Source organism: Astyanax mexicanus, chromosome 11 (assembly GCF_023375975.1).
Source record: "Astyanax mexicanus isolate ESR-SI-001 chromosome 11, AstMex3_surface, whole genome shotgun sequence".
Classification (NCBI taxonomy): domain Eukaryota; kingdom Metazoa; phylum Chordata; class Actinopteri; order Characiformes; family Acestrorhamphidae; genus Astyanax; species Astyanax mexicanus.
In genome coordinates, this window is record NC_064418.1 from 30304595 (window position 1) to 30318191 (window position 13597).

Below are 13597 nucleotides of genomic sequence, written 5' to 3' on the forward strand. Positions count from 1 at the left end.
GCCAACAAGCTGTTTGGGATTAATGCACATAGAAAACATTTTCTGACACCAGGATGCCAATAATTGTGGCATTCATGATTTCATTTAAAATATTTATTTCTTAATGTGTGTTTTTTTTTCTCACTAAATAAAGGCACTTGAATTTAAGCTTAGATTTTTTCTTTTTTTTTTTGTGTTGTTAACCTATATAATTTTTTAGAATTTATTAGAAGTCAAACACTTAATTGTGGCATTCATGATTTCATTTAAAATATTTATTTATTAATGTGTGTTTTTTTCCCCCCAGAAAATAAAGGCACTTGAATTAAAGCTTAGATTTTTCTCTGTTTTTGCATTGTTGTCCTATATTGTTTTATTTATTTATTTATTTATTTATTTATTTTAGAATTTATAAGAAGCTAAAGAACACTTCTTAAACAGGGGTGCCAATAATTATGGCATTCATGATTTCATTTAAAATATTTATTTTGATAATGTGTGATTGTCTTTCCCACCAAAGAAATGCACTTGAATTAAAGCTTAGATTTCTCTCTCTTTTATATATATATATATATATATATATATTTTTTTTTTTAATATATATATATATATATATATATATATTAGAAGCCAAAGAACACTTCTTAACCAGGTGTGTCAATAATTATGGCATTCATGATTTTATTTAAAAGATTTATTTCTTAATGTATGATTTTTTTTTCACACCAAATAAAGGCACTTAAATCAAAGCTTATATTTTTATTGTTTTGTTGTTTTTAATTATTATTATTATTTTATTTTTTTAGAATTTATAAGAACCCAAAGAACACTTCTTAACCAGGGGTGCCAATAATTACGGAGGGCACTGTAGTTATAAACAGCTTTAATAAACAATAAAATAGATTTCGTCAGCTCCACAGGGTGTATAGAAGCACTTTGTAGTTTCATAATTATAGGCTGTAGTCCATCTGTTTCTTTTCATATTTTATTTTCCTCCTTTCACCCTGTTCTTCAATGGTCAGGACCCCACAGGATCACCATAGAGCAAGTTTTAGACAAAAGTTGGATCATCTCAGCACTGCTGTGACACAGACATGGTGGTGGTGTGTTAGTAGTGTGTGTTGTGTGGGGTGGTATGAGTGGATCAGGACGCTGTCGGCTGTATATTTCTGGTTGTAAACTGTTCTCAGTCCAGCAGTGATACTGCTGTATCTGATCCATTCATACCGGCACAACACGCTACCATCATGTCAGTGTTACTGCATTGCAGTGGACCTCATAAAATAAGCATTTCTATTTCTATGAATGTTATGACTGATTGCTGTAAGATACGTGTTTCAGATATAGTTTTATTATAATTAATAATGAAAAATTGTCTTTTTTTCACCCATTTTTTCCTCCAGTCTCTGTTCCATGCGAACTCCCTGCAGAAGACACATCAGAGTGCTCTGCAGGTCCAGCAGAAGGCTGAGGCCATGCTGCAGGCTGGCCACTATGACCCTGAAGCTATCCGCACCTGTGCTGAGAAGGTTGCTCTGTATTGGCAGCAGCTCATGCTGAAGATGGAGGACAGACTCAAACTGGTCAATGCTTCAGTGGCCTTCTACAAAACCTCTGAACAGGTGAGACACCAGAGCACCACATGCTGTTAGCTTCAGACCTGGGCTGAGAAGGTTATTTCAGTCCAGCTTGAGACTAAAATAAGACAAACACACCAGTAGAAGTGTAACATGGGTAACACCATCCCTGTAGAATACTGCCCACTCAAATAAAACTTTTGTTGTTATTTTTAGGCCAACTATTTTAATTTTATATAGTTACAGATTAAAAGCAGCTTTATTTGACCTATTCATAGACTGTCACACACTGCACTATATAATTTTTCTCTATATCATTTTATTTCCTTATAGCTGTATACAATTACAATTACACTTCTTTATGTTGAAAATAAAAAATAATAAAAACAATTCCACATCGATCATAACTTTGACATAACTCGGACTCGTGACCAAAGACTTGAGACTTGACTCGGACTCGTGACCAAAGACTTGAGACTTGACTCAGACTCTTGACCAAAGACTTGAGACTTGACTCGGACTCGTGACCAAAGACTTGAGACTTGACTCGGACTTGTGACCAAAGACTTGGAACTCGACTCGGACTCGTGACCAAAGACTTGGAACTCGACTCGGACTCGTGACCAAAGATTTGAGACTCGACTCTGACTCGTGACCAAAGACTTGAGACTTGACTCGGACTCGTGACCAAAGACATGAGATTTGACTCGTACTCGTGACCAAAGACTTGAGACTTGACTCAAACTCGTGACCAAAGACTTGAGACTTGACTCAAACTCGTGACCAAAGACTTGAGACTTGACTCAGACTCTTGACCAAAGACTTGAGACTTGACTCGGACTCGTGACCAAAGACTTGAGACTTGACTCGGACTTGTGACCAAAGACTTGGAACTCGACTCGGACTCGTGACCAAAGTCTTGGAACTCGACTCGGACTCGTGACCAAAGACTTGAGACTTGACTCGGACTTGTGACCAAAGACTTGGAACTCGACTCGGACTCGTGACCAAAGACTTGGAACTCGACTCGGACTCGTGACCAAAGATTTGAGACTCGACTCTGACTCGTGACCAAAGACTTGAGACTTGACTCGGACTCGTGACCAAAGACTTGAGACTTGACTCAGACTCTTGACCAAAGACTTGAGACTTGACTCGGACTCGTGACCAAAGACTTGAGACTTGACTCGGACTTGTGACCAAAGACTTGGAACTCGACTCGGACTCGTGACCAAAGACTTGGAACTCGACTCGGACTCGTGACCAAAGATTTGAGACTCGACTCTGACTCGTGACCAAAGACTTGAGACTTGACTCGGACTCGTGACCAAAGACTTGAGACTTGACTCAGACTCTTGACCAAAGACTTGAGACTTGACTCGGACTCGTGACCAAAGACTTGAGACTTGACTCGGACTTGTGACCAAAGACTTGGAACTCGACTCGGACTCGTGACCAAAGACTTGGAACTCGACTCGGACTCGTGACCAAAGATTTGAGACTCGACTCTGACTCGTGACCAAAGACTTGAGACTTGACTCGGACTCGTGACCAAAGACATGAGATTTGACTCGTACTCGTGACCAAAGACTTGAGACTTGACTCAAACTCGTGACCAAAGACTTGAGACTTGACTCAAACTCGTGACCAAAGACTTGAGACTTGACTCAGACTCGTGACCAAAGACATGAGACTTGACTCGGACTCGTGACCAAAGACTTGAGACTTGACTCGGACTTGTGACCAAAGACTTGGAACTCGACTCGGACTCGTGACCAAAGACTTGGAACTCGACTCGGACTCGTGACCAAATATTTGAGACTCGACTCTGACTCGTGACCAAAGACTTGAGACTTGACTCGGACTCGTGACCAAAGACATGAGATTTGACTCGTACTCTTGACCAAAGACTTGGAACTCGACTCGTGACTCGTGACCAAAGACTTGGAACTCGACTCGGACTCATGACCAAAGATTTGAGACTCGACTCTGACTCGTGACCAAAGACATGAGATTTGACTCGTACTCGTGACCAAAGACATGAGACTTGACTTGGACTCGTGACCGAAGACTTGAGACTTGACTCACTGATATACATGTTACATGATGTTTGACACATGATGTGTGTGTGGGTGTATTGTAGGTATGCAGTGTGTTGGAGAGTTTGGAGCAGGAGTACCGCAGAGATGAGGACTGGTGTGGGGGTCATGATAAGCTGGGTCCTGCAGCTGAGACTGACCACGTGTTTCCCCTCATCAGTAAACACCTGGAGCAGAAAGAGGCCTTCCTCAAGGTAGAGCACCAGATTTCACATAGCCTTCATAGTTGTGACTTCAGTACGCAACTGGTTTATTACTGTTTATTCAGTTTTAGTTCAGTACTGGTTCTGAACTGGTTCATTGTGTGAACAGAACAATCCGTACAAATAGTGGTTATTCGACAGAGTGATTTAAGAACAGCTATAATCTATAAATCCATGGTGTGTTTCAGGCGTGCACTCTAGCCAGACGCAATGCTGAAGTTTTCCTCAAGTACATCCACCGCAATAACGTCAGCACCCCTGCGTCGTCCTCCGGCAACACACGCAGCCCTGAGCAACAGGTCAAAGGTCAGTCTGTACAGCCCAGTTTGGAGAAGATCAGTTACAATATATAGCTCTGGAAAAAATTAAGAGACCACTTTATAGGTATATGTTTGAGTAAAATGAACATTATTGTTTTATTCTATAAACTACGGACAACGTATTTTATGATAAAAAATATTGTCATTTAGAGCATTTATTTGCAGAAAAAAGGAGAAAGGTGCAGAGCTTTCAGACCTCAAATAATGCAAAGACTTTTAAGAGTTCAGAAATCAATATTTGGTGGAATAACCCTGGCTTTTAATCACAGTTTTAATCTTGGCATGTTCTCCTCCACCAGTCTTACACACTGCTTTTGAATAACTTTATGGTGCAAATATTCAAGCAGTTCAGCTTGGTTTGATGATCAGCTTGTGATCATCCATCTTCCTTTTTATTAAATTCCAGAGGTTTTCAATTAGGTAAAATAAAGAAGCTCTTCATTTTTAGATGGTCTCTTATTTTTTCAGAGCTGTATATATATATATCCAAATGATAGAACTTTTTTTTAAAGAAATGCCAGGTACTTGCACCCAGTATGGCTTTGTTTATGTGTGTGTGTGTGTGTGTGTGTTTTGTCCTGTAGCCATCCTGAATGAGCTGCTACAGAGGGAGAACAGAGTCCTGCACTTTTGGACCATGAAGAAACGGCGACTGGACCAGTGCCAGCAGTATGTGGTGTTTGAACGCAGTGCCAAACAGGTGAGACTCACTAAGCAGATTAGAGATACCCTACATAACTGTACTAAATACAACCCAAACACCTGTGCTGAACACACACCCCCATGCCTGTACTACACACACCTGTGTTAAACATACTCCGTAAGACTGCACTGATCACATCGCACACACTTAAACTGATCAAAACTCACTGCTCTATGGAGTTTTGGTGGCTAGGATAGTTCTTTTTTGTATCATCGTTATTTGTAATCCATATTTGTATCGCTCAGCTTGTCCAGAAAGGCATGTGTAAAGCATGTCCTTTAGTGGTGGGAGCACAGAAGAAAGAAAAACTAATTCTGACATTATACTTTTTAAATTTTGTTACTCTCTTCTCTGTTCTATCAGGCAGTAGAGTGGATTCAGGAGGCGGGAGAGTATTTCCTGTCGACGCACTGCTCTGCTGGAGACTCGCCTGAGAAAAATCATCAGCTGCTGAAAGAATACCAGGAGTTCTGCATTCCTGCCAAAGTAAGGGTCGCTGACACCTCGCTGTAGCCGCGTTGAGCACCAGTTACTCTTTTCTGCCTCTCTCTCTGGGATTTTCCATTAACACAGAGCTCGAAGTACGTAACGGTCTTGGCTCAGTCTGTCTCAGCAGAGAAGTCCTGCTGTTTGTCAGTGATGACACAGTGAAGACTGCAGCCTGTGACTGTTTAAAATGAACTGTCACGCTCACACAAACACAAACAGCCATATAAACAGTCAAATATACAGCTGGGCTAAATTAAGATTAAAACAAAGACTACCATTCTTCCAAACACGCCCTGTCTCGGATGAACACAGCGACACAGACACATACAGTCGCCCCCGCAGGCGCTCATGCATAAATAAACACTCAGGCCAGCATCTGCATTTCCTGTGTTCCAGCAAACCAAGGAAAAGGTAAAGCTGCTGATTCAGCTGGCTGACAACTTTGTGGAGAAGGGCCACGTGCACGTGACTGAGCTGAAGAAATGGGTGAGCACTGTGGACAAGCGCTACCGAGATTTCTCCCTGCGCATGGGCCAGTACCGCTGCTGCCTGGACAGTGCTCTGGGGGTCAGCTCCGAGGTAAGCGTGCACCAGTCTACAGAAAAAAGTATACTAAAGGGACAAATCCACAAAGGTTTTAGATATATTCACATTCGTAGGGTTTAAAATACTTCTGTAGAAGTTAAAGTATCAACTCAAGCTTTTTACTCAAGTAAAAGTATAAAAGTACTGGTTTCAAAACTACTTAAAGTATTAAAGTAAAAGTAAGAAAAGGAAATACACGCAATTAAGGACAAAAGCTTAGGTCGCCCTACATGGTGCACTTCCCCCCTCCCCAAAACATACACTTTTTAAAAGCCATAATGACTATATTGAAAAAAATGTGTCTCCCTGTTTCAGTTGCATATACCGTATGTCCGTTTGAAATTAATGCATCGTAGTACAATACAAATATATTAAAGAAGCTTAGTTTAATATAGCATTTTGGTCAAGTTCTCTTGAGTCTCTGCACGGATCATCTTCATGCTGGAGTGTGGGTGTGACGTGTGCAGGTGTGATGGATCTGTATAAACCAATAGGGTGTCGGAATGATATACGTTTATATTTCTCATCCAACCACAATCAAATTCACTCCGGATGAAGAAATTTATCTGAGAAGCCGGAATTAAAACAAGCTGACATAAAATAGGAGTAGAAAGCCTATTTTTAAAATATAAAAAATATATAAAAAGTAAAATATTAAAAATATAATAGAGAAAAGGTAAGAAGTAGAAGTAAAAAGTAATCAAAATAATTACTCCATTAAAGTATCGATATCTATTTGATTTCCATTTAAAATGACCCTTACTGTAAAGGACTTATGTCTGTCATGGTTCTGTATAACAATGCTTATCTCATTTAGACAAAAACTGTAATGTGAGGTATCGTTTTACTGGTACAGTACGACATTTTGAATTTGGTACTGATACCCAAATGATACTTTTTTGATCTCATTCTCATACTGTCATCATGAGAGGCTCCATCTTTCTGGATCTTGTTGGAACAAACAGTCCGCATGTTTATAGCGGTTTGTTACAAAAAAAAATCATTGCTTCTGCTTAAACTACACATAATTTTACCATGCATATTGTGTTATGCATTTCAGTTTTTTTAAACATATTTAAAAAAATGGATATAATATTATATTAAAATATTACATTGACAAAATTAAATGAAATTATATTAAATAGATTTTTTTCTCTCTTTTTTAATTCTGCTAGTTCTATTTATTTTTAAGGCCAAGGCCAGTACTCAGTACTAACAGTACTCAGTAATACCAAGACATTTCAGTCTGTACATTTTTGGTATCGAATTTTGATACCCAGCCCTTGATGTGAACTTAAATAAATATTTTATTCCTGTGTGTTTCTCTCTCAGGATAATAAGGACTTGGAGTTGGATATTATTCCTGCCAGCCTGACTGACCCAGAGGTCAAACTTCGAGACCCCAACCATGAGGTCAACGAGGAGAAGAGGAAGTCGGCCAGGAAGAAAGAGTGAGTGGATGCAGTTACAGCACACTGGATCGATATCAGACACTTTATTCAGCATATTTAGTAACTAAGAATCCTACTGTATGATAAATAGCAAAACATGCATTAGAAATTTCCCTTAAAATTCTATGATTAATTAAAAATAAAAAAATTCTGTCTGAACGGGATTAGTGTCTCAAGGGGCCCGCCTGTAAAAAATGTTTCACACTTCTACTCTGTGATTAAAACTCTTGCATCTGGACTGCAATTGAAAAAGAACAGTAAGATTTTTGGCTTTCTTGGTCGCGTGACATCATGTTCAGTAGCTCACCTGCTGTTGTGTTTACGTGGATCTCCGTGGAAACGCATGCCCAAAGTGTAATTACAGTGCGTAGCAGTGGAAATACAGCTATTTTATTGAACTCGAGGTGATGAAACTTAGGGATTTGAGTCTGGACGAGACTAAAATTGCCTTATGGCCGCGGAATTCAGAGAAAAACAGTAGGAAATTCAGCCTGAAATTTGCCTGAGGAAAACACATACACGGTCATTCCGGATGGGAATAAAAAAAAAAAAAACAGAGGACCCCCTATAAAAGAGAAAATGAACCCAGGACCCCTGGGCAACGAATCCCGTTTGGATAGGGCTAAAGATGTTACATTGTGTCTATTCATGAATTCATGAAGTTCAAACATAAGAACTGTATTATGATTATCTTACTGCAGTTACTGCAGTACATCACAGCATCATAACTTTAACAAACACCCTCTCTCTGTTTGCGTTTTTTTGTGTGTGTGTCTACAGGTTTATTATGGCAGAGTTGCTGCAGACTGAAAAAGCCTATGTCAGAGATCTTCACGAGTGTTTAGAAGTAAGTAGCTGTATGTGTGTTTTTTCTTCTGTTTTCTTGTTATATACGTTGCCAAAAGTACTAACTACAGATAAACCATAATTTTGTATAATTTACAGTGTTGAAAGATCCTGAAAGCACAAGGTTTCTAGTGGATTTTTCCACCTCCTAACACAGGAAGCCTCCACAGATACACAGAATCCCTGATTTCTGTGCCCTGCTGTATAATGTTGTGGCGACAACTGCAGACAGTAATTTCCTGTGTCTGCTCTCAACCTGTGTGTGTGTGTGTGTGTGTGTGTGTGTGTGTGTGTGTGTAGACATACCTGTGGGAGATGACGAGTGGTGTGGAGGAGATCCCGCCAGGAATCGCCAACAAAGAACATGTCATCTTTGGAAACATCCAGGAGATTTATGACTTCCACAATAAGTAAGAAGCCGTCTAATACGCTGTTTCAGAATGCTAAATAGATTTACACACACACTCCTACACACCCACGCACACACTACTTGTCTAAGCATGCTTTTATTTCCATGTTTTGTTCCCATGAAGGATGTGCGTGTTTAATTTCCTTTTCAATTAAGACTAACTTATGTAAATGTATGTAAATGTGGTGCTGATTGAAATCTTCATGTGATATGCAGATGACTCGTGCCTGTGATTAAGCATTGTTTTTTGATGTTTTTATCTTGTCGCTGTATTATTTAGTATCTTCTTGAAAGAGTTGATTAACTATGAGCAGCTACCCGAGGATGTGGGCCATTGTTTCGTCACATGGGTAAGTGATGCTGATGTACATTTTTTTAAATTAAAGGTGATACAAAGGGTTCTTTGAGGAATGCGATAGAAGAACCACATATAGCTCCATAAAGAATCATTTTTGTAGAAGAAATATATGCTATATGTATTTCTATATATTTGTGGACACTCCTTCTAATGAAAGCATTCAGATATTTTGAGCTGCACCCATTGCTGACACAAATGATCAAATGCATGCACACATCCTGTGTAGTTAAATAGAACTTATCCCTTAGTTAAATGTACAGGTGCATCTTAAAAAATACGAATATCATTGAAAAGTTACTCTTTTTTTTTTTTTTTTTTTTTTTACTCGACACCTTAAGAATTGCTGCTAAATTCTGTTTTACACTGTGCAATGACAATAAAAGTATCTTATCTTCCGTTCAAAATGTGAAACTCCTATATCATATAGATGTATTACACAGAGAGTCATCTATTTCTTTTAATATTGAAGTTGATGAAAAAAACATGAATGAACCCTAAAATCTAACCCTAATCCAAACCATAATCTATAACTTTGTATGAGCTGATTTTTTTACATTTTAGAATTAATTGTATTTCATCACTTATTTAAGCTGAAAGAGATTTTAATTTCACACACTTTACTTGTTTTACAGGCGGATAAATTCCACATCTACGTGTCGTACTGCAAAAACAAGCCAGACTCAAGCCAGCTCATCCTGGAGCATGCTGGGAGCTTTTTTGACGTAAGAGCAAATATGTTCTCTTCATCTTTCTTGTTTTTTTTATTTTTATTACATTACTGGTTATAGTTTTTCCAGTCGGGAATCAGTAAAGCTGTGTTCTGATACTGAGAAAGAGACAGTCAAACAAGTATAACATCTATAAAAATAAGACAGAGACAGTCAAACAACTATAACATTTATAACAACTCTAAAAACTGTAAAAGCTACAACATTGATGCAAATAGCGCCAAAAATCGTGCATTATTTCTACAGCTTAACTATTCAGGAATGCTTCAACGCACCAACATGGTTCATACGTTGTGACAAATATTGAAGTCTATTGTTTTTAAAAATAGCACTGACCTCATGCTGAACTGGAGTGTTTTTAAGAAATCTATTGTGAAATACAGGCTTATTTTCATATTTCCATATTTCCATGCTTTATTCTTTCATTATAATGCTATTTATTGTTCTTAAAACACAATAATTTGCACGTTTACTTTCACTCTGGGGTCTGCGGTAAATCTCATGATGTCATTGCTGGCACTGACTCATCAAAAAATAAATACATAAATAAAAAAGCACTAAAAAACACTTTTTTCAACCAATAATATTTACTTCTTGTGCTTCTAAAATATGTATATGACATATGAAATCAAATAACATTTGAATAAACCCAGTAGTGTCCATATTGCCCCCAAGTACTCAAACTTTTGACCTGCTATGACTGTCAAGGTCTTAGCAATCCGCATCCTGCAATCCAATGTATTCTGTGACAGTAATAAGCCATATAATGAACATTTCACCTAATATACACTTTAATCTAACTAGTACTGAAAAGAAAACTCTTGCATGTAAATTAATTTGAAGTCTGTACATTCAAAAATAAGTACAAATAAATAAATAAATAAATTAAGCGCTGGGTAAAAATTTTGATCAAAACATGATCAATTCCATGAAGTTTTACAAATTCTGTAGGCATTTAGATCTTAAATGGTGACATTTTTAAGCAGCTCAGTGTCTTCTGGTATAAAGAAACATAATAATAGCATGTGGCTATCTCCTAACAGAACTCTGTTATAACAAGTGGAAGGGGAACTGACAAGAATGGAGAACAAACTCACCAAAATAGTCTGGGGTTTAAAGGGTTAATTGAGGGTTGGTGGAAATGTTGTTTACCACAATTGTGAAACTCAACCAGAAGGTGGCACCAGATGACCACCAGTAGAAGCTGAATTATAGGATGCTGCAATAATGTATTTACTTACCCCTTTTTCTTCTAGTTCAGCAGTAAACACTGTCAAACTACAGGATAGGAGTGTGTTTGTGTGTGTGTGTGTGTGTGTGTGTGTGTTTTTTAATGCTATATACACTATGTCTTCCCGGTCCAATGAAAAACATTTATCTTTCAAACAGCAACTTTACAGGAGAGTCAAAAAACCTTGTACACTTTCAATGGAAGTCAATGTAAAAAGAGTTTATTTCAGGTCATTTTGACGTTGAGTTGAGTTTCTATTGGTCTGTTTATCAAGAAATTTTGGCACAGTGTAAGGGACAGTTTGTCTGTTCAAATTATTTAGTAAACTAAAAATCGTCAAACATGGAGATAAGTGTTTTTGATTGGACAGCGACGATATACACTAAGTGCTGAATGTGTTTCAATACAGGACATTCAGCAGAGACACGGCCTGGCCAACTCCATCTCCTCCTACCTTATCAAACCCGTCCAGAGGATCACCAAATACCAGCTACTCCTGAAGGTGCTCTGTGTGTGTGTGTGTGTGTGTGTGTGTGTGTGTGTGTGTTTGTGTTTATGTATGTGTGAGGGAATGTGCTTGTGTGTGTGTGTCTGAGTTTGTATTACTGACAGAGGGAACAGAGATCATTGATGGAAATCAGAGAGGGTCCTAAGAGTGCTGATTAGCCTGTGACCCCAAGGGAAATGATCATCAGCATCAAAGTCTTTTACTCTCCCTCTCTCTTCATCACTCTCTCTCTCTCTGTTTACTCTGTCAGTGGAAATAACAGAGCTTTAATGAACTCCCTCAAGACCCCTCGCTCTTCTCTCCACTGAAGGCACTTCAATCTCATACCAATTTGTTCTGTGCAAAAAATCTCTGATTCTTATTTCCCTCTGGCTAACAGCTACATCAAACGTCTCAAATTCTCTCCTCTTTTGCTGGTGTTCTGTACGTAATGCCAATAAACTACAGCTCTGGAAAAAATAAAGACACCACTTCAGTTTCTGAATCAGTTTCTCTGATTTATTCTACAAACTATGAATAACATTTCTCCCAAATTTCAAATAAAAAAAAAAGATTTAGAGCATTTATATGCAGAAAATGAGAAATGGCTGAAATAACAAAAAAGATGCAGAGCTTTCAGACCTTAAATAATGCAAAGAAAACAAGTTCATAGTCAACAAGATTTCAGAAAGAGTTTAGAAATCCCTGGTTTTTAATCACAGTTTTCATGCAGCTTGGCATGTTCTCCTCCACCAGTCTTACACACTGCTTTTGGCAAAAATTATGCCTTTACTCCTGGTGCAAAAATCCAAGCAGATGAGCTTGGTTTGATGGCTTGTGATCATCCATCTTCTCTTGATTATATTCCAGAGCTTTTCAATTTGAAAACTCATTTTCCAGAGCTGTATAATATTAAAACGCCTAAATATATATGTATAGTATGGCTGACAGTATGGTTGGACAAATCTACATGTCAGCAGTGATATAATAAATTGTTAAAATATTGTACGTATCTGCTGACGTTCAGCTGAACATGCATTTTTATACTGTTTTAAAGCATGTGCGTTCTCCCTGTGTTCTCTCAGGAGCTGCTGAGCTGTTGTGAGGAGGGTAAAGGGGAGATTAAGGATGGGCTGGAGGTGATGTTGGGCGTGCCAAAGAGAGCCAATGATGCCATGCACCTCAGCATGCTAGAAGGTATGCAGCAACAAAGTACACACAAGCCACACACGCCACTGATTATTTATTCATTCATATGATTTAGTCCTGGACAGGGGCATTATTATGTAGACACCTGATAAAACACCTTAGAAACTTCCTTAGAAGAATATCATTGGACAGTTACTTTGTTTCAGTAATTCACTTCAAAATGTAAAACTCTATATATGTTATATAGATGTATTATTTCTTTTACTGTTGATGATTATGGCTTACAGCCAATGAAAACCCAAAAACCCAGTGTCTCAGAAAGTCAAGTCCTGCTGGAAAATGAAATCCACATCTCCATAAAAGTTGTCAGCAGAGGGAAGCATGAAGTGCTGTAAGATTTTCCAGGGAAAACACTGTACTGACTTTAGACTTGATATGGACTTTAGACTTCTTTATGGAATATTAAATGCTTTGGGTATCAACTTCCTGTTATCACCACTGTGAATAATCCTGACTGTGTAAGCTGCTCTATACAAAAATCTATTTAATATCAAACCCCTCTTTTTTTAACTGACATTTTGCAATTGAATTTAGCATTTTACAGTTTATGAAATTACCTTTAAGGACTAGGCTGAATTTTTTGGCTGTTTTAGTAACTTTTGTGTAACTTTTAACTTTTTCCCCTCTTGAATATCCTGTAGGTTTTGATGAAAATATGGATGTACAGGGAGAGCTGATCCTACAGGACACTTTCCAAGTGTGGGACCCCAAATCTCTGATCCGGAAAGGTCGGGACCGCCACCTCTTCCTCTTCGAAATCTGCCTCGTCTTCAGCAAGGAGATCAAAGACTCGGCTGGACGCACCAAATACGCCTACAAGAATAAACTACTGGTACATGTGTTTTTATTTCCTGTTATCTTGTGGCTAATAAGAGGTGAAACTGCATCAGTTTTTCAGTTAGAAAATGAGCATGCAGCTTTTG

General features: G+C 38.3%; 1 protein-coding gene across 2 annotated transcripts in view; it reads left to right on the forward strand.

Annotated features, from left to right (window-relative positions):
- Positions 1 to 13597, forward strand: part of kalrna (kalirin RhoGEF kinase a) — a 320295-nt gene that overhangs the window by 226630 nt on the left and 80068 nt on the right. For both annotated transcript variants that reach the window (XM_007253494.4, XM_049485020.1), the window contains exons 17-30: positions 1383 to 1601; positions 3700 to 3849; positions 4047 to 4164; positions 4763 to 4878; positions 5245 to 5367; positions 5767 to 5949; positions 7288 to 7406; positions 8187 to 8253; positions 8553 to 8662; positions 8942 to 9011; positions 9652 to 9741; positions 11388 to 11480; positions 12551 to 12662; positions 13316 to 13506. In XM_007253494.4, the coding sequence (XP_007253556.3) occupies positions 1383 to 1601; positions 3700 to 3849; positions 4047 to 4164; positions 4763 to 4878; positions 5245 to 5367; positions 5767 to 5949; positions 7288 to 7406; positions 8187 to 8253; positions 8553 to 8662; positions 8942 to 9011; positions 9652 to 9741; positions 11388 to 11480; positions 12551 to 12662; positions 13316 to 13506 (1761 nt within the window). The remainder of the gene's footprint in view (positions 1 to 1382; positions 1602 to 3699; positions 3850 to 4046; positions 4165 to 4762; positions 4879 to 5244; positions 5368 to 5766; positions 5950 to 7287; positions 7407 to 8186; positions 8254 to 8552; positions 8663 to 8941; positions 9012 to 9651; positions 9742 to 11387; positions 11481 to 12550; positions 12663 to 13315; positions 13507 to 13597) is intronic.